The sequence below is a fragment of the Haliotis cracherodii genome, unplaced genomic scaffold, assembly GCF_022045235.1.
Source record: "Haliotis cracherodii isolate W230 unplaced genomic scaffold, xgHalCrac1.p SCAF_2, whole genome shotgun sequence".
NCBI lineage: Eukaryota > Metazoa > Mollusca > Gastropoda > Lepetellida > Haliotidae > Haliotis > Haliotis cracherodii.
This window is the reverse complement of record NW_027266275.1, coordinates 10,157,331-10,175,444: the sequence shown is the minus strand read 5'-3', so window position 1 is coordinate 10,175,444 and position 18,114 is coordinate 10,157,331. Positions and strand designations below refer to the sequence as shown.

At 40.7% G+C, this 18,114-nt stretch overlaps 1 protein-coding gene across 5 annotated transcripts in view; it reads left to right on the top strand.

Annotated features, from left to right (window-relative positions):
* Positions 1 to 18,114, top strand: part of LOC139469752 (regulator of G-protein signaling 7-like) — a 110,068-nt gene that overhangs the window by 40,176 nt on the left and 51,778 nt on the right. For all 5 annotated transcript variants that reach the window (XM_071252034.1, XM_071252033.1, XM_071252031.1 and 2 more), the window contains exons 2-9: positions 9,454 to 9,550; positions 10,227 to 10,393; positions 11,133 to 11,184; positions 12,233 to 12,297; positions 12,639 to 12,715; positions 13,098 to 13,179; positions 14,726 to 14,824; positions 17,564 to 17,625. In XM_071252034.1, coding sequence (XP_071108135.1) covers positions 9,454 to 9,550; positions 10,227 to 10,393; positions 11,133 to 11,184; positions 12,233 to 12,297; positions 12,639 to 12,715; positions 13,098 to 13,179; positions 14,726 to 14,824; positions 17,564 to 17,625 — 701 coding nt within the window. The remainder of the gene's footprint in view (positions 1 to 9,453; positions 9,551 to 10,226; positions 10,394 to 11,132; positions 11,185 to 12,232; positions 12,298 to 12,638; positions 12,716 to 13,097; positions 13,180 to 14,725; positions 14,825 to 17,563; positions 17,626 to 18,114) is intronic.

Genomic DNA, 18,114 nt, shown 5'->3' with positions numbered 1-18,114 from the left:
GCATGAATATTGCTGAATGCGGCGTAAACAACAAACAAACAAAAGCTGATCCTTGAAATGTACATGCTACAGAAATAGTCTAGATGCTGTAAATAGTAAACAGTAAACAGGATTTACTGTAAAAAGGGACCATTTAAAAAAGTGATATCAGATTAAAATGTTAAGTTTAGGGATGGGGTTGTTAATGGCCCTGCAAGTTTTCCATCCAGCAAAATCAACTTACCTGATTTCTCACTGTTTTATATTAAACTAAACTAAACAAAAACTCCAATCCTTTTTATATTCATGTGCTGTTTGTAGTTGTCATAAAATACACAGGTCTTTCCACAAGGTGGTGTTTTGTTGTAAAAAGATGTTCTTCTAGTGCAGTGTATAATATGGAATGGCAGATTTAAGTAAATAAACTTCAGTCGATAAGTCTCTGATGTTACTAAACTCAGGAATTCAACATTTTCAGAATTAAGATTTTGGATGGGATGGGATGGTATTTGTCTCAAAACTTTAGGAATTAAGTTTTTTACCTGACACCACACTTTTGAACTGATCCCTAAATGTGTGGTGCTCCTGTCATACAAACCCTTCTACCCCCCATCCCCTTAGGGATTCTGGGTAGGAATAGGTCCCCAGTACCAGATCTCTTTGTAGAAGAGCAGTGTAATTAGGATCAACAGCTCAAAATTAATTGGGTTATGGTGATTTGAGTTTTTAATATTTTCTTGACATATATGCTACTCATCATTAAGGGCCAAAATAATCTTCGTCAGTCAAAGGTGTGGTCTTTAGCAAATGTTTAATAGTATAGTTGGAATTGTACAACAGACTCTGCTTTTAGCAGAGATTTCTTATGATTATGGTAATGGGTTTGTCGCTTTTACTTATCAATACATCTTTTCATGTTATGTAAGTGTAGTCCATTTTTTTTCGCCTAAGCAGGGCTAGCCTATCATCATGGACATGGTGTAAATGAATATATTCCCGTGTAGACGATAGTGTTATGGTGTTTACCACGCATCACATCGGATGGTGCGAGGCTGGGGTATTATGTGAGACAATGCTATGGAGGTCACACATGCAGAAGCACTTATCTAGTTCCTGTCACAAGTGCCTAGGTCATCGTCAGAACTTCAGTGTCAAGTGCTGTGATTATCAATGATGTTATTATACATAGGTTCTTATTGTTTGGGACCGTCTCCGTGGTCTAGTGGTAGAGCATCCGCCCGGAGAGCGGAAGGTCCAGGGTTCGATCCCCGGCCGCGTCATACCAAAAGATGTTTGAAGATGGTACTTGTTGTTACCCTGCCTAGCGCTCGGCATTAAGGGGATAAAACAAGGACTGGTCGGTTTGGAGTCAGTATACAGTGTCTGAGTGGGATGTTCATGTTAAACTGTGGCATGGTATCTCAGTGAGCTAGCACTATAAATCGGCATCAGTCCGGACTAGTACAAGCAGCCAGACAAACACACACACGTGCATGCACGTCGCTATATAAGTGCAATAATCTTGTACGCAACGTTAAACCCCATTTCACCTCACCTCTTATTGTTCGGTGATAACAATGTTGGGTTTACACATGTTTATGGATGGTCAAGGTATACGTTTTTGTCCTTCCAGTAATTAACAACCAGTGTTTGTGGTATGCAGTGTGCCTTGCTGGCTAACAACCAGTGTTTGTGGTATGCAGTGTGTGTTGCTGGCTAACGACCAGTGTTTGTGGTATCCAGTGTGTGTTACTGGCTAACAACCAGTGTTTGTGGTATGCAGTGTGTGTTGCTGGCTAACAACCAGTGTTTGTGGTATCCAGTGTGCGTTGCTGGCTAACAACCAGTGTGTGTGGTATCCAGTGTGCGTTGCTGGCTAACAACCTGTGTTTGTGGTATCCAGTGTGCCTTGCTGGCTAACAACCAGTGTTTGTGGTATCCAGTGTGCCTTGCTGGCTAACAACCAGTGTGTGTGGTATCCAGTGTGCCTTGCTGGCTAACAACCAGTGTTTGTGGTATCCAGTGTGTTACTGGCTAACAACCAGTGTTTGTGGTATCCAGTGTTCCTTGCTGGCTAACAACCAGTGTTTGTGGTATCCAGTGTGCCTTGCTGGCTAACAACCAGTGTTTGTGGTATCCAGTGTGTTACTGGCTAACAACCAGTGTTTGTGGTATCCAGTGTGCGTTCCTGGCTAACAACCAGTGTTTGTGGTATCCAGTGTTCCTTGCTGGCTAACAACCAGTGTTTGTGGTATCCAGTGTGCATTGCTGGCTTTCAAAACTTAACTGAATTATGGGTCCATGTTTATGCAGTTTCCGTGGCCTTTTTGGCTTGCTGAAAGTGTTAATTATCATTTAGGTCATCTACCAAATCTGCTGCTCTCCACTTTGATATATTATCTTAAATCCATTGACAGATGATATTGTCCTACCTATTGCAGTATGCCAGTGAAGGTTTTCCTACCTATTGCAGTATGCCAGTGAAGGTTTTCCTAACTATTGCAGCATGCCAGTGAAGGTTTTCCTACCTATTGCAGGATGCCAGTGAAGGTTTTCCTAACTATTGCAGCATGCCAGTGTAGGTTTTCCTAACTATTGCAGCATGCCAGTGAAGGTTTTCCTACCTATTGCAGTATGCCAGTGAAGGTTTTCCTACCTATTGCAGCATGCCAGTGAAGGTTTTCCTACCTATTGCAGTATGCCAGTGAAGGTTTTCCTACCTATTGCAGCATGCCAGTGAAGGTTTTCCTAACTATTGCAGCATGCCAGTAAAGGTTTTCCTACCTATTGCAGTATGCCAGTGAAGGTTTTCCTACCTATTGCAGTATGCCAGTGAAGGTTTTCCTAACTATTGCAGCATGCCAGTGAAGGTTTTCATACCTATTGCAGCATGCCAGTGAAGGTTTTCCTACCTATTGCAGCATGCCAGTGAAGGTTTTCCTACCTATTGCAGCATGCCAGTGAAGGTTTTCCTACTTATTACTACAATGTAAGATTAGTAGTTCCTTTGTTGGTGGAGTATGTGAGGTTAGTAGTTCCTCTGTTTGAGGAATGTGTAAGAGGAGTAGTTCCTCTGTTTGAGGAATGTGTAAGAGGATTAGTTCCTGTGTTTGAGGAATGTGTAAGAGGAGTAGTTCCTGTGTTTGAGGAATGTGTAAGAGGAGTAGTTCCTCTGATATAAGCTGTTGATGTTACAAGTCAAGACACGTCTATCCCTTTAAGAAGAAAAGTAGTGATCAGTGTTAGCAGATTAAGCTACAGCAGCATCTCCCAATTCACATCCATCTGCGATACAAAGACATGCCAGAAAAAGCCAATACAATTCCACACGAATAATTGGATCATGGTAATGAACAAGAAATATTATTTGCACATGCGATGATGAAATTCCGGGCAAATTAAGTTTAAGGTTGACTGATGCTTGAATCCCAACACATGATTGAAGGTTACACTTGAGACATTATAAAATATTGACATGTTGGGTGTGAGGTGTAATTATGAAGCGTATATCCTTGTCATATACGTCCCACATAGGTGCTGGAGTAACACTTGTACATCCTTTTCAATATCACTAGTGTCTCACACAGACCCTGAAACAATAATACCTGAAAACTCCAAAGAAAGTCTACAGTACTTTGGCAAGTCTAGACCTCTGTTCCTCTTGCCTGTTTTATGTTATACACTACTCAAAATGTTCAGGAGCACTTGATTTATTCATGTTACCTTGGTTAAGCTGTCATGCCATGATAGATTAATTATAGTAGGATGGAAAAGTGGGGCGGTTCTAAACTTTGGGAGGGGGGCGCGGTCGGGTAGCCTAGTGGTTAAAGCGTTCGCTTGTCACGCCGAAGACCCGGGTTCGATTCCCGACATGGGTACAATGTGTGAAGCCCATTTCTGGTGTCCCCCGCCGTGATATTGCTGGAATATTACTAAAAGCGGCGTAAAACCATACTCACTCACTCACTAAACTTTTTTTACTATTATGTTTAAAAAGACAATTTAACCCTATGTCCTTTAAGAAAAAAGTTCATTTCAGAGACTTAACATGTTTGATGTTAGTGTACAATTATATATACCAGATGCAAGGGTGTGTGTAGACTTCTAGTTTTTTCTGAAATGATTGTGTGTTCTGGTTCTATACTATGTCCATTGTGTGGCTAATTTGCAGCATTAGATCTGACATTCTATCAAGGAAGGAATGATAACCTCTTTGTCCATGTGGGTGTCCTTATGAAGTAGGGATGAATATAGGTGTCTGTCCATCTGTTGTCTAACACAGATTTTCTTTCCGGTATGCGGGGCAAAGTCAGTCTGTGCCAAAAATGTTTCAGTCTAATGATTCAACTTGAGTTGTAATTTCAGTCGTGTTTCATGTTATATATGTTACTATTGCTATGCTGAACAGAATGTTTTTGAACTTTAGCTTCAGGATAGTGAGTGGGTGGGTGAATGATTGGGTGAGTGGGTGAGTGAGTGAGTGAGAGTGAGTGAGTAGGTAGATGGGTGAGTGGGTGGGTGAGTGGGTGGTTGAGTGAGTGGGTGGGTGTGGGGGGTGTTAGTGAGTGGGTGGGTGGTTGAGTGAGTGGGTGTGTGGGGGGTGTTAGTGAGTGGGTGGGTGGTTGAGTGAGTGGGTGTGTGGGGGGTGTGTTAGTGAGTGGGTGGGTGGTTGAGTGAGTGGGTGTGTGGGGTGTGTTAGTGAGTGGGTGGGTGGTTGAGTGAGTGGGTGTGTGGGGTGTGTGTTAGTGAGTGGGTGGGTGGTTGAGTGAGTGAGCGAGTGAGGAGGCAGGTGGGTGTGTGTGTGTGTGGGTGTGTGAGTGGGTAAGTTGGTGGTTTGAGGGGTGGGTGAGTGAGAAAGTGGGTGGGTGTACACTTAACACCGCATCATCAATGTTGAAGTTATTCATAGTGATAGCAGCTAAAGTTGTGACATCATTTACAGAGTTATATCCCTTTCTTGTGTGAGGATCAGCTTATTTTAGATTCAAAACATAATTTATCACGATCTTTGTTTTGTCAGCAGTCTACTGCTTTCCTCCCACATTAACTCACAGACTGTGATATACTGCTCTCACTCACCTATATACAATGGTGTTCTTGTTTCCTACGAAACCTACAGAGCAATTTTATTGCTGCCTCTCTCCGCATCATCTATTGACCGAGTAACAGACCCAACTAATGTTGCGACTGAACCAAAGTGATTTCTATTCTTCACCGATCCTCACAAATATTAGCTAATGCTCCTTAACAGATGTGTGCCGATGTGTGTTGATTGAACAGTGGGTTCCCATTGATATAAAGCCAATCACATCTTTAGACATGGTGTTTACGGTAGGTCATGTGGCTATGTATTAACAGTTATTGCATTATTACCAATCAATAACCGTGATGGTAGCGTCCTGCTTTCTTGACAGGTGGCACTGTCCATTTCAACACACATTTTCATCTTTTTAACCATCACCCAAACTAATGATCATAGGAATATTGTAATATAAAAGTCTTTATTGACTCCTTTGAGTAAGGTTAGGAGTACTTTACAGTATTGGAGTTGCTTGGAAGAAAGAGGTTTATCTCTTTGGCTGTTTATCTTAGTCTGTGGACTAAAGGAAAAATTGATGTATGGCTTTTGAATATCGCTTAAAAATGTCAGGCTATTGATTCAGGCTTTGTCTTTGATTCAAACAATGGACGAGAAAACTCTTTGTTTCCTGAAGGGGAGAAACATTCAAGATTGGCAGTGTGGGAGTTATCTCCCTTTGGATATGGATTGTATGTGGTTGTTAAATTGTAAAGCGTTATCTATCAATACATTCTCATAATGCATTACAGTTAAAGTGTCTTTCCTGTTTACACGTTTAGATAATAGCTGATATTTCATTAATTTTTTAGAATAAACAGATACTTCTTATTGTCAGTTGGGGGTGGTTTGGTAGCCTTGTGTTTAAAGCGTTTGCTCGTGACGCCGAAGACCCAGGTTCGATTCCCAATATGGGTACAGTGTGTGAAATCCGTTTCTGGTGTTCCCCTCAGTGATGTTGCTGGAATATTGCTAAAAGCGGCGTAAAACCATACTCACTCACTCATTGTCAGTTGAGCTGCTGAATGCCATGTGAAATTTGTGTATATATCCGTGCTTAAAGGTGTAGAACTATATATGAATTATCATGATATTATTACCAAAAATGTTAAGATGTAAGATAGGTTAGCTATATCAGTTTGCTTACACCAAATTCTGTGGTAATTATAAACCAAATTAAATGCATGAATCCTAAACAAGGACACTAACCAAGTCTAGTAGACTTTAAAACCATACACAAAACTGACAACTTGTGTTGTAGCTGCCTTGAGGTAGAAGAATGGCGGTGTGCTTTTTATAGGGTTTTTACCAGAGGCCGATAAGGTACCTCCCAGCTGAGATTTTAATGGAAGTGTAAGCGCACCACGGCACCTGGTGCTGCTGTTTGCCGTCCACTCCGCAACCAGCAGCAGATTGATTTTCTATGTGATGATAATGTTATGTAACCGTGTGGAGTTATGATTAGTGCTTTTCTCAAGTGAATTCATTAGTGTTTGCTGAAAAAAATTGTTTTGAGATTTAATTAAGGTGTGAATTGGTAATATGTTGAATGTTGCCTCTGTCATATTGTATTTTGTGATCAGTGCAAATATGTCAATTGAGTCGTTTGGATTTCCTTGTTTTTTTGGTGTTTAAGATAGTGACTTTGTGTTCTGTCTTGTCTAGACTATTATTAGTTGTTGTAACCTCCCAGATCCCTATAACACCCAAAACTGACAGCAGACCGATTCCTTTTAACACCCAAAAATGACTGAAGACCCACTCCCTATAACACCCTATACTGACTGTAGACCCTATAACACCCAAAACTGACAGCAGACCCATTTCCTTTAACACCTTATACTAACTGTAGACCCACTCCCTATAACACCCTATACTGACTGTAGACCCTTTAACACCCAAAACTGACTAGACCCACTCCCTATAACACCCTATACTGACTGTAGACCCACGCCCTATAACACCCTATACTGACTGACAACCCACTCCCCATAACACCCTATACTGACTGCAGACCCTTCCCTATAACACCTGGTCTTCAGCAACCCATGCTTGCCGTAAAAGGTGACTATGCTTGTCGTAAAAGGTGACTAACGGGATTGGGTGGTCAGGCTCGCTGACTTGGTTGAAGCATGTCATCGATCCCAGTTGCGCGGATCGATGCTCATGATATAAATCACTGGATTGTCTGGTCCAGACCCGATTATTTACAGACCGCCGTCATATAGCTGGAATATTGCTGAGTGCGGCGTTAAACAACAAACCAAACCAAACCAAACCCTATAACACCCTATACTGACTGCCGACCCACTCCCAATAACACCCTATACTGACTGCAGACCCATCCCTTTAACACCCTATACTGACTGCAGACCCACTCCCAATAACACCCTATATTGACTGCAGACCCACTCCCAATAACACCCTATATTGACTGCAGACCCATCCCTTTAACACCCTATACTGACTGCAGACCCACTCCCAATAACATCCTATACTGACTGCAGACCCATCCCTTTAACACCCTATACTGACTGCAGACCCACTCCCAATAACATCCTATACTGACTGCAGACCCACTCCCAATAACATCCTATATTGACTGCAGACCCACTCCCAATAACACCCTATATTGACTGCAGACCCATCCCTTTAACACCCTATACTGACTGCAGACCCACTCCCAATAACATCCTATACTGACTGCAGACCCATCCCTCAGACGGTTGACTTGGCAGAATTCCCAAATCTGCTCATAAAGTTTAACTAAACACTAAGGCTTAAAGTTAAGAAGAATTCTATTTATGTATTGATTTCATAAATGGGCTCCTACTCATCCATTACGGATAGCACAGTGGTTGCCAACATGACCAGTAACTCAACAATCATGGCTGACATTCTGGTCATGAGAAAGTAACCTTTGAAGTTGATAAGCCATTAGTAAAATAGTGTTTTTTTCCATCAGTGGTAGACTAGGAGTCAGTCACTGAAACGTTGACTTACTTTATGATCATCCTGTGATATTCTCCCTTGCAATCATAACTGACAGTATATCACTCACTTCATCGCCATGTCACTTGGCCCATGAGCTTATGGTTGAGGTAAATTGTTTGAGTACAGCGATAGATGTTGATGGTTTTAGAAATTGACAACATTACCGAACTCAACCTTTCTTCTATAAAAGTGGGGGTGATGGGATAGCCCAGTGGTGAAAGCGTTCACCTGTCACACCGAAGCCTGGGAACTATGACTGTAAAAGCCCATTTCTGGTGCCACTGCCGTGATATTGCTGGAATATTTGCTAAAAGGGGTGTAAAACAATACTCATTCACTCTACTGAAATGTGGCTCATCTCATTTAGATTCAGATATTGCAAGGTTTATACCATTGTGTTGACCTGGATTCAGATATTGCAGGGTTTATACATTTGTGTTGACCTGGATTCAGATATTGCAGGGTTAATACCATTGTGTTGACCTGGATTCAGATATTGCAGGGTTTATACCATTGTGTTGACCTGGATTCATATATTACAGGGTTAATACCATTGTGTTGACCTGGATTCAAATATTGCAGGGTTTATACGATTGTGTTGACCTGGATTCAGATATTGCAGGGTTAATACCATTGTGTTGGCCTGGTTTCAAATATTGCAGGGTTAATACCATTGTGTTGACCTGGATTCAGATATTGCAGGGTTTATACCATCGTGTTGACCTGGATTCAGATATTGCAGGGTTTATACCATTGTGTTGACCTGGATTCAGATATTGCAGGGTTTATACCATCGTGTTGACCTGGATTCAGATATTGCAGGGTTTATACCATTGTGTTGACCTGGATTCAGATATTGCAGGGTTAATACCATTGTGTTGACCTGGTTTCAAATATTGCAGGGTTTATACCATTGTGTTGACCTGGATTCAGATATTGCCGGGTTTATACCATTGTGTTTACAGTTGGTCTTCAGCGAACGATGCTTGTGGTAAGAGGCCACTAACGTGATTGGGTGGTCAGGCTTGCTGACTTTGTTGATGTCATGATGTCAATCACTGAAATTGTCTGAACTTAACCCCGTTACTTACAGACAGCCATCATATACTGTAAATCGTGAAATTAATGTGTTTCCAAAAGAATGCGACCCGCCCTAGCCTCAAGATGAATGCGACATCCCCTCCTCTCAAGCATCAGTGGATTTATATATAAAGAAAATGTCCTCTGTCTGGACTTGCAGACTCACTCACTCACTCTCTCTCTCTCTCTCTCTCTCTCTCTCTCTCTCTCGCTCTCGCTCTCGCTCTCGCTCTCGCTCTCTCTCGCTCTCGCTCTCTGGTAGAGGTATTGGTATTTACCCCAGTTATTCCCCACAATCTATATGCAACCACTTTGTGTTTCAGATGGAGAAGCTGATATTGGAAATGCAGAACCCCAAAACTGGTGTTCCGGTGAAGTGTCAGAAAACATTCCTCTCCACCATTCCGTCAGTATTCACAGGTACATGTGCTATTCATCAATATCAGAGGATACAGATCAGGGTTTTACATGACAACAGATATTGTATCCAAATTGAAAATGGAGGCAAATAAGTTGCATTGCGATTGAAGAGAACCCAGAGAGACTGTTTGGTTCATTGAAACTAATAAACTTGTATATTACATGTTATATATGACTGAGATTTCTTTTCTGGCAAGAAACAGACTCAAACTTCAGACTGCCCCGAATGCAAAGGCAAAGTCCATTTTGTGAGTCCTTATAATACGAAGAACTTCACTATTGCGTCTTTGCACGTCTTCAATCGTTAGGAATCATCTGTATTAAGCACCTGCAGACTTTAGCCACTCATCCGAAGCCCTGACCTATCTAAAGTCCACTGGATAACACTAAAATGTAGTCAAGATGATGCAAAGAGCAAAGTTTGGGCTAGTGGACTCACAGACACAGACTGCACCTGTTTTTTTTTCATGTTGCCTTCCATTCATCACGAGCATAACTCCAACACCATTCAATATGTCTTGATCCAACTGTGTTTAGATATCGGATGCCACTTGCTTTGAGGGTATGTAGAAAAAACATGTTATTGAATTCTAGAGGTTAGGAGCCCTGAAAAGGCCCCTAAAAGGCCTAAAACTTGTGACTTGTATGAACTTGATTTGTATGAACCCTGCTTCAGGTTATGACCTGATCACATGGCTGCGGCACCATCTGAACATCAGTGAGGAGGACGTGGGCGAGGCACTGCACCTGGCCCAGCTGTTGTGCCAATATGGCTACTTCTTCCCCATCACAGACAATAAGAACCTCGTCGTTAAGGGGGACATCTCTCTCTACAGGTTCCAGGTAGGACAGGAAGGGGAAAATGAAGAACTTTGTATAATATGTATTGTATATATGCAGTACCTATTGTGCTCTTTTAATTGAATTATTAGTATGGATGAAATACAAGAGGTGAATCTAGAGCGTTTAAGCAGGGATGGAAATTAGCACTAACCAGTTTTGTTAAAGTTAAAGGGCTTGTAGAAGATCAAACCTTTCGCTGGGTATCGCTATATGTTTTCACTGTTCGGACTGGTAGTAGAATTAACATTCTTGATTAATTTCCGTACCGATTATGATTTATGATCCTTTTGCACAGTAAGAATGGAATGACTTGAGTGATAGTCAACTATTTGACAGTTCTGAACTAATTGTCTGTCATTTACAAATTGCCATCTAGCACTGGTATATTTCCAAACCCCTCTGTGGATGTAGGAAAAGTCCAGTGGCCTTGACTCTCTGTGCAGAGTTGCATCCCTTGGCCGATCCAGTATGTGTCTGGGGACACCAGAAGTGGGCTTCATACATTGTGCCCATGAGGGGAATCAAACCTGGGTCTTTGGCGTGACAACCGATTGTTTTTAATACTGGGCTACCACACCGCCCCAGTCTAGTCTAAAGGGATTCTGACCAGGTGTTTTTAAGGGCAGGTTTTTATTTCTTTCACAGTGTTGGTTAACCTGACATTTTTCAACATTGTTCAGGTAATTACGGTATGCTTTTTTTGTTGCTTACATCGGTTAACCTTGCCTTGTTGTTTCAGTGCCCCTTCTACTGGGCCTCGCATAATACAGAACCTGACAATGTTACATATGGTAAGTTAACTAGGCTGGGTTTGTATTCGAGAAAAACACGATGTTGGGGGACTTGTTTATAATTCACTAAAACACGGCAGAGAGAATAAACCTTGAAGGGTGCATGGTGGTTTATTCTCCCTGCAGTGTTTTATTGAACAATAAACAACGACCATGAGTTGTTTATTTCTTATATGAAATATCAACAAAACACCCTCCCAAAGGATGTTCTTAAAATTTACAAGCTTTAATAATGTTTACCTGTATTTAAATAATGATGACTCCTTGAATACAGTGAATGTCGGACAAGTCCATTTTATGAGCAAGGGGGTTACGTTTGGTATTTCGTGAATATTCTCACAATTCTCGAGGCGATTACCTGTACCTTTTCTCCCAAAACCGATTACCATATCTCACCAACTTTTGGATATGATTGTTCGGCCATTGCGTTGTATTGCTATTGACCATACTCAATACTCACAACTCGTTACCCTCTCAAAAATAATTTCGTCAAATTTACGATGACATTAAATTGCGATCATGTGTTTGAATCTCCAGAAATGACGTCATTCTAGAACAATGTCTTATCGGGGAAATATACCATGCTTTGTTCTTCATTGTTTTATCACATAGCTATCTTGTATATTACATGACCGGGCATTGTTGTAATTTGTCTATCGTTTATATCTAAATATCCAAGAGGTTTTTTTAAGGAAGTGAAACAATGCTCAATTTTCTATTATTTTTTGTATTATGGTTAAAAGTTTAAAGTTTTAGCTTTCTCAGGGTGGCACAACTTGGTTAGATGGCTTTTGTTATCAGACTCTTTATTTCCTTGATAATACTTTACATTTATAGCTGACACCTACTAGAATTAATGTTTTATATTTAACGATTTATCTACTGCACAAATCTGGTTGTGTTTGTAGCATTATGATGGTTGGGGAAAGGGAGATAACTTGTGTCACTGGCGGGTTTGGAGTGGCAATATGAACAGCTAGGTTTGTGATTAGTTGACAACATCGGTAGCCATTTGAATGTTTTTTTAAAGTAACATTTTCCGTTCCAGCAATCCATCTGACCAAGCGATCTATGCGAAATAAACAGAAACATGGCTTGGAAGATTATGAACAGGTAAAGTATTCGTCATCAACTGTTCAAGCTTTATGCAATAAAATTATGCCACATTTTCACCTGTTATTCTTGTTGTATACTCCCCAGGGTGTTGAGAATGATAACTGGAAGCGGGTCCACGGGGAACAAATAAAACCACATTTGAGCAGATACTAGTACCTGTATATGTGCAGTACATCATAATGATAATAATAATAATAATAATAATAATAATAATTATAATTATAATAACTGAAACATGTTTCTGGGTGAACAATGCATTCTGAGAAACAACTGGAAGTGTGGGAAAGTCAGTACAAAGATTCCGTGTCAGGGAGTTCCACCGATGTTACTGTTTGCAGAACGTGTACAGCAAGCTGCAGAAGATGTTGTGTGATAAATGGGAGACAATTCAGACTCAGGCACAAGACCAAGTCAGGTGAGAAGAACGTCAGTCTTTGTGTACCCTCTTGCCAGTCAACACGTTCCTAGTACCCCTGTGGTGAAGTATTATCCATCTTTGCCTCCCTGTTGGATCTCAGGGCAGAAAAGGACCTTAGTTCTCATGCGTCTTTCCCTGAGGGGCTGAATCCAGACTGATTATGTATACATTGATAATTTCTTACGTTATATTATATACTACTCAAAACAAGTTCAGAGACAAATGTATATTCCTGCACGACTGTTAATATGACATAGAAAACATAGAAATTAGACATTTCTGATCACAAATAAGGTTGAAATGGATTTAATGTGTCCTTAATCTTTGCATTGTGATGAAATCATAAGTATTTCATATGTATTGAATTTAACAATTCCAGAATCGCTAAAGACAGGAAGAGGACAGATAAAGTCATCACTGACAGTCAAGAAAGGGCATTCTGGAGAATACACCGGCCACCGGTAAGGGGAGACAACTTTAGAGACTAACAGTTTTACTCCACTAGTCCTTATAAAGATAACAAAGAGCAGAACCATTACAAATGGCAAATTTCTACTGGTCCTTATGAAACCTTAACTATTGGGCAGTTTGGCAAGGACTATAGGACTAGTGCCAATTTCTAACGCTGGCATGTGGCTTGTAGTGTTGGTATTTATACTGGCATATCATGTTTTCGAGCCCCTAAGAAGTATTTCTGATTTCATGTCTTATAATAATCCCAATTCACTAAAGTTAGGGCTTACTTTTGAGAACATTTATTTCTGTTAACACTTGCATGGTCAAATGACCATATTTTGTTAATTTTATTGTGATAATAAAGTCAATCAGGCACCATCTTGTTACTGTCACATGATTTCGAGCCCCTCCATTGCAGTCAAGTTAAAAATAGATGCACAACATGATCAGTCACATGACATTACACATGGGAAGTTTACAAATAGCAGGTGCTATGTAATCGATACATATGTTTTGTTTCAAAAGTTTTCATCAGATCAAGTTTGATTAAAAAATGTTCATTCATGAAAAAGAAAGTTTTGAGGTATGTTTTCATTACCTGTTGAATATCTTTCTCCATGTAGCTTAATTCGTAACATAACTTCAACAACAAGTGGCCAACAATTTACTGTTTTTATTTGGCTTGGAAGCGTCTACCCTTATTACGTTATTAAGGGCGTTGTTACGTATTGTTTGGGGGCTTAAATACAGGTGGGGCTTGAAAACATGTTGCGTGGGGATTCAAGGTGTTTAGCAAACAGCACACTCCAGCTCTGTAATGATTCAGCATAACAACACTGCCACAAGCTCATTTGCATATATCACGTGACCAGACTTTTCACTTGTCTTAAAACGTACACGTTTATAATGAAATCACAAGGAAGACACTGACAGTGTTCCGAATGTGTTCAATATCTTGGAGAGAGAGATGAATCAATATATTTCTAATCTCGATACTGTATCGATACAAACTGCCACTGAAATTCTCGAGGCAGAAAATTCAGTTTGCAACATTTAATAGATCAGTCTTGTTCATATATAGCATGAAGCTGACTATTGCAGGTCTAGATAGAAATTGCTTTATCTATGCACATGTAGAATGACTAATGTTGGGATTAATTAATATAATTGAAATATTGCAGTGTTTGAAATAATCGCCTATCCGTAGGCCTGTGGCAAGTAGATCTTGTGTCGGGCCTGTAGTTAAAAATTTGTTTGGGTCTTTTTGGTCTGCCTTAAATTTATGTGTGCATGTACTTTACAGGTTTTTTAGAATGACGGCCTGAAGAGTTTAGTCTGGGCCTGCAGCTTCTAAAGTTCTGAAATGGGACCTGAAGGCACCCTGAGAATTTAGTTAATTTCTATCACGGATATACTATGATACATTTGAGGCGATATATCAATACCAAACTGTCCAATCAATGACACCTATGGAGAGAGTAGATGTATAAGTAGTACAATTTGGTGCTAGAGATCGTGGTATAACCCTCATGTTACATGTGTATTCTGCAGCCCGGACACATAAGGGGAGTTGAAGGCGGACCGAAGAGATACTTCATGATTAGTCAGATGGACGACCGGAGAAAGAATAAGAACTTTCTAGAGAAACAGGTAACGTTTCTGACCTTACACCCTATCAGGCTTCACAAGTCTATTCCTACGGGACATACAGCTTCAGAAAGACTTTGGTCGCAATATGACCCAAATACTGATTTAGATTTTAAGTCACTCACAAAAAAGACTTGTGGCTAGGATGGACACTGTAGTGGTTGTGTTCATGCAAGTAGATAGGACAGGTGTGACCCAGTGTCAGAGAGGAGGAGGTTCAACAGGAAGACTAAATCAGGCAATGGCTTGAGGAAATTTTGTGCAAGTCAGACTATATATCACCAATGTGAAAAAATGTGCTTCCTGTTTTTTGTATTTACTGTTAGCAAACACAACTCCCTTGTAGTGTTATCTGATAACACCAATGCCAAAGAACGAATATTTGTAAAACACAATTCATGTATGGAAATGGCGGAAGGTGAAGTTCAAACTCAGTGCAGCCACGCAAGGGAGATAACTTTGATGAGAATGTGAATGTCAGACATTTTCTTGTACTTAGCTACCAGACACCATCAGTTTGACCTCTGAGTAGCTTGTGGTACGGTGTGACAGTTTAATCACAGTTACTGGTGAATACCTTTTCACATCAGTTTGATAAATATGTTTCCAAAATTTATGAAACCTTGAAGTGTTAGGAATATGTTTAAGGCAGAAGTATGTAAGCTATCATTACATCAGATGAGGTTGTGTCGTCCAGTGTTAAAGTGTTCCCTCGCATGGGTACAAAGTCCTGTCTGCCAAATAGTGCTGTGTAAAATTACACTCATTTACTTATTCAAATATGTAGAGAGAATTGTGAATGAAACATAATTATAGAATAACCAATGAGCGAAAAGAATTACGTATTGTCCATGTTGTCTGTCCCTAGGGAATGTTAATCATACTTACGGCATTCATTCACAAGTTTCATTGACAATTTAAGAGAGAAAATAAAGGAAAAAATGTATGAAATGTCCACCCACAAAGAAACTTCGCCGAAGGCAGCCTATTGTTCAGATGACGTCATGGAAAATGGATAATGTCACATTGTATTTTTCTCAACAATAAGGCTGTATGATGTCATATGGCATCAATTGACCAATCAGCACTGAGAAACACTAAAATGCACATGTTATGAGTATACATCAAATCATTCTATCCTTGTAGGTAGTATTCTCTATTGCTCTATGGCCAGTGGATATGTGTATCATGTCATTTGCATCAGGGACCACAGGGATAGCTACCTTTTACTGTGATCCTTAGACCATGGTTTGCATGAAGTGTCTGGGTTTTTTCTGGCTAAAACATTTCAGTATCATCTCACTGCTGTGATAGAGCTGGGAACTGTGACGTGGAACACTATTCACTCACTCACTCAGTGGCAGGGGTAGACACCATTCACTCACTCACTCATGGGAGGTACCCGTGAAGGTCAAGGTTAAAATAAACCTTCAGCAGCCCATGCTTGCTGTAAAAGGTGGCTATGCTTGTCGTAAGAGGCGACTAACAGGATCATGTGGTCAGGCTTGCTGATGCATGTCATCGTATCCCAATGGAGTAGATCAATACTCATGATGTCAATCACTGGATTGTCTGGATCATTTACAGACAACCATCACGTGGCTGGAATATTGCTGAGTGCAGCGTTAAACAAACAAACAAACAAACAAACACCATAGGTGATGTTCAGCTAGTCCACAGCTCATTTTGGACCATGGGGTGGTCGGGTAGCCTAGTGGTTAAAGCGTTCGCTCGTCACGTCGAAGACCCGGGTTCGATTCCCGACATGGATACAATGTGTGAAGCCCATTTCTGGTGCACCCCGCCGTGATATTGCTGGAATATTGCTAAAAGCGGCCTAAAAAGAATACCCACCCACTCACTCACTCACATTTCAGACCAGTGGTTGTGAGAAACAACTAGTCCCTGCAGATTTTCACTAGTCTTTGACAAATGGACTCGTGGCTGTGTGAAGATCGTGGATAACATTAGAAATGTAACTCTTGTGAGTGTATGAGCATGATGTGCATTTTAGGAATAATGATCTGCACAGAGTTATGAAGGTGCTGGTTCTGTAGCCAGTGTTAGATAGACTATCATTTCAACATAGCAACGGTTACCTAACTGTCGCTGATGTCAAAACAAATTTCAGAGAATATGCATTCGCTCAGGCAAAATAGTGATGCAGGGCTGATTTGAAGAAACACGATAACGAGAGACATTTGGTGAGAGATGTTTAAAGTGAGACTAAATTCAGACCAATTGGTATTCCTAGAAATTTTGATTCTATGTTTCGGTGATTACTTCTGACATTGAAACTGGGCACATTTCACAAATTACATTGACTTCAACATCTAGCCCCTTGATGAATATTGGCAACTCCGTGGGGCATAGTCCGACTTTTTTATGTTTGAGGTTGAAAATCGCATTAACATCCTTAGTAGCTTTTTGGGTGACGAAGATATAGGAAACGATAAGTATGCATGAGACAACAACGTCCATGCTTTATGAGCAGGAGAAGACCCATCAAGGTTGGAGCTGGCTTTCATGCAGCAACTTACAACACTGTGATTTATTAATGAGTATGATTAACCTTGTCAGGCTTCATGGACTGTTAGACCTGACCATGCTGCACTGGAAGTGATTTATTTGAGCAAAGAGAGAGAGAGATGTTGTTTTTGACATAAACTAAATTCTGAATATTTAATGCAATTTCACACGTGGATTACATGGACTTAAGACTGTATTGATTATATTTTCCAGGTTAGATATTTGAGGAATGCTGTGAACAGATGTAGAATGAAGACGCTAAAGGCGATTGAGAGGTGAGATGGGATAAAGCTTCCGAAGCATAACTCAGGAAAGTTTTCGGTTGCCTTTCTTGTAAGGTTGTCAGGGCATATTGAAGAATCAAGTAGTTCTTCTCATTTCAGTGATAAATGGGATGAATAATAGTGTCCTGGGTGGTCGGGTAGCCCAGTGGTAAAAGCGTTCGCTCGTCACGCAGACGACCTGGGTTTGATTCCTGACATGGGTACAATGTGTGAAGCCCATTTCTGGTGTCCCCCGCCGTGATATTGCTGGTATATTGCTAAAAGCGGCGTCAAAGCATACTCACTCACTCACTCACTCACTGGGGGGATCAGATGGTTATAACCAGTAACTTGGAAGATTGTGTGATTGTGCCCTGACAATGTGGATGCTCATGCCATCGACCCCTAGTTTGCCTGGTCGAGATTTCTCCCTACTTGTCACCATGATGTGTGGCTTGAGTATTGCTGAATCTGGTATGTGATAACGCTTGATCAATCTCA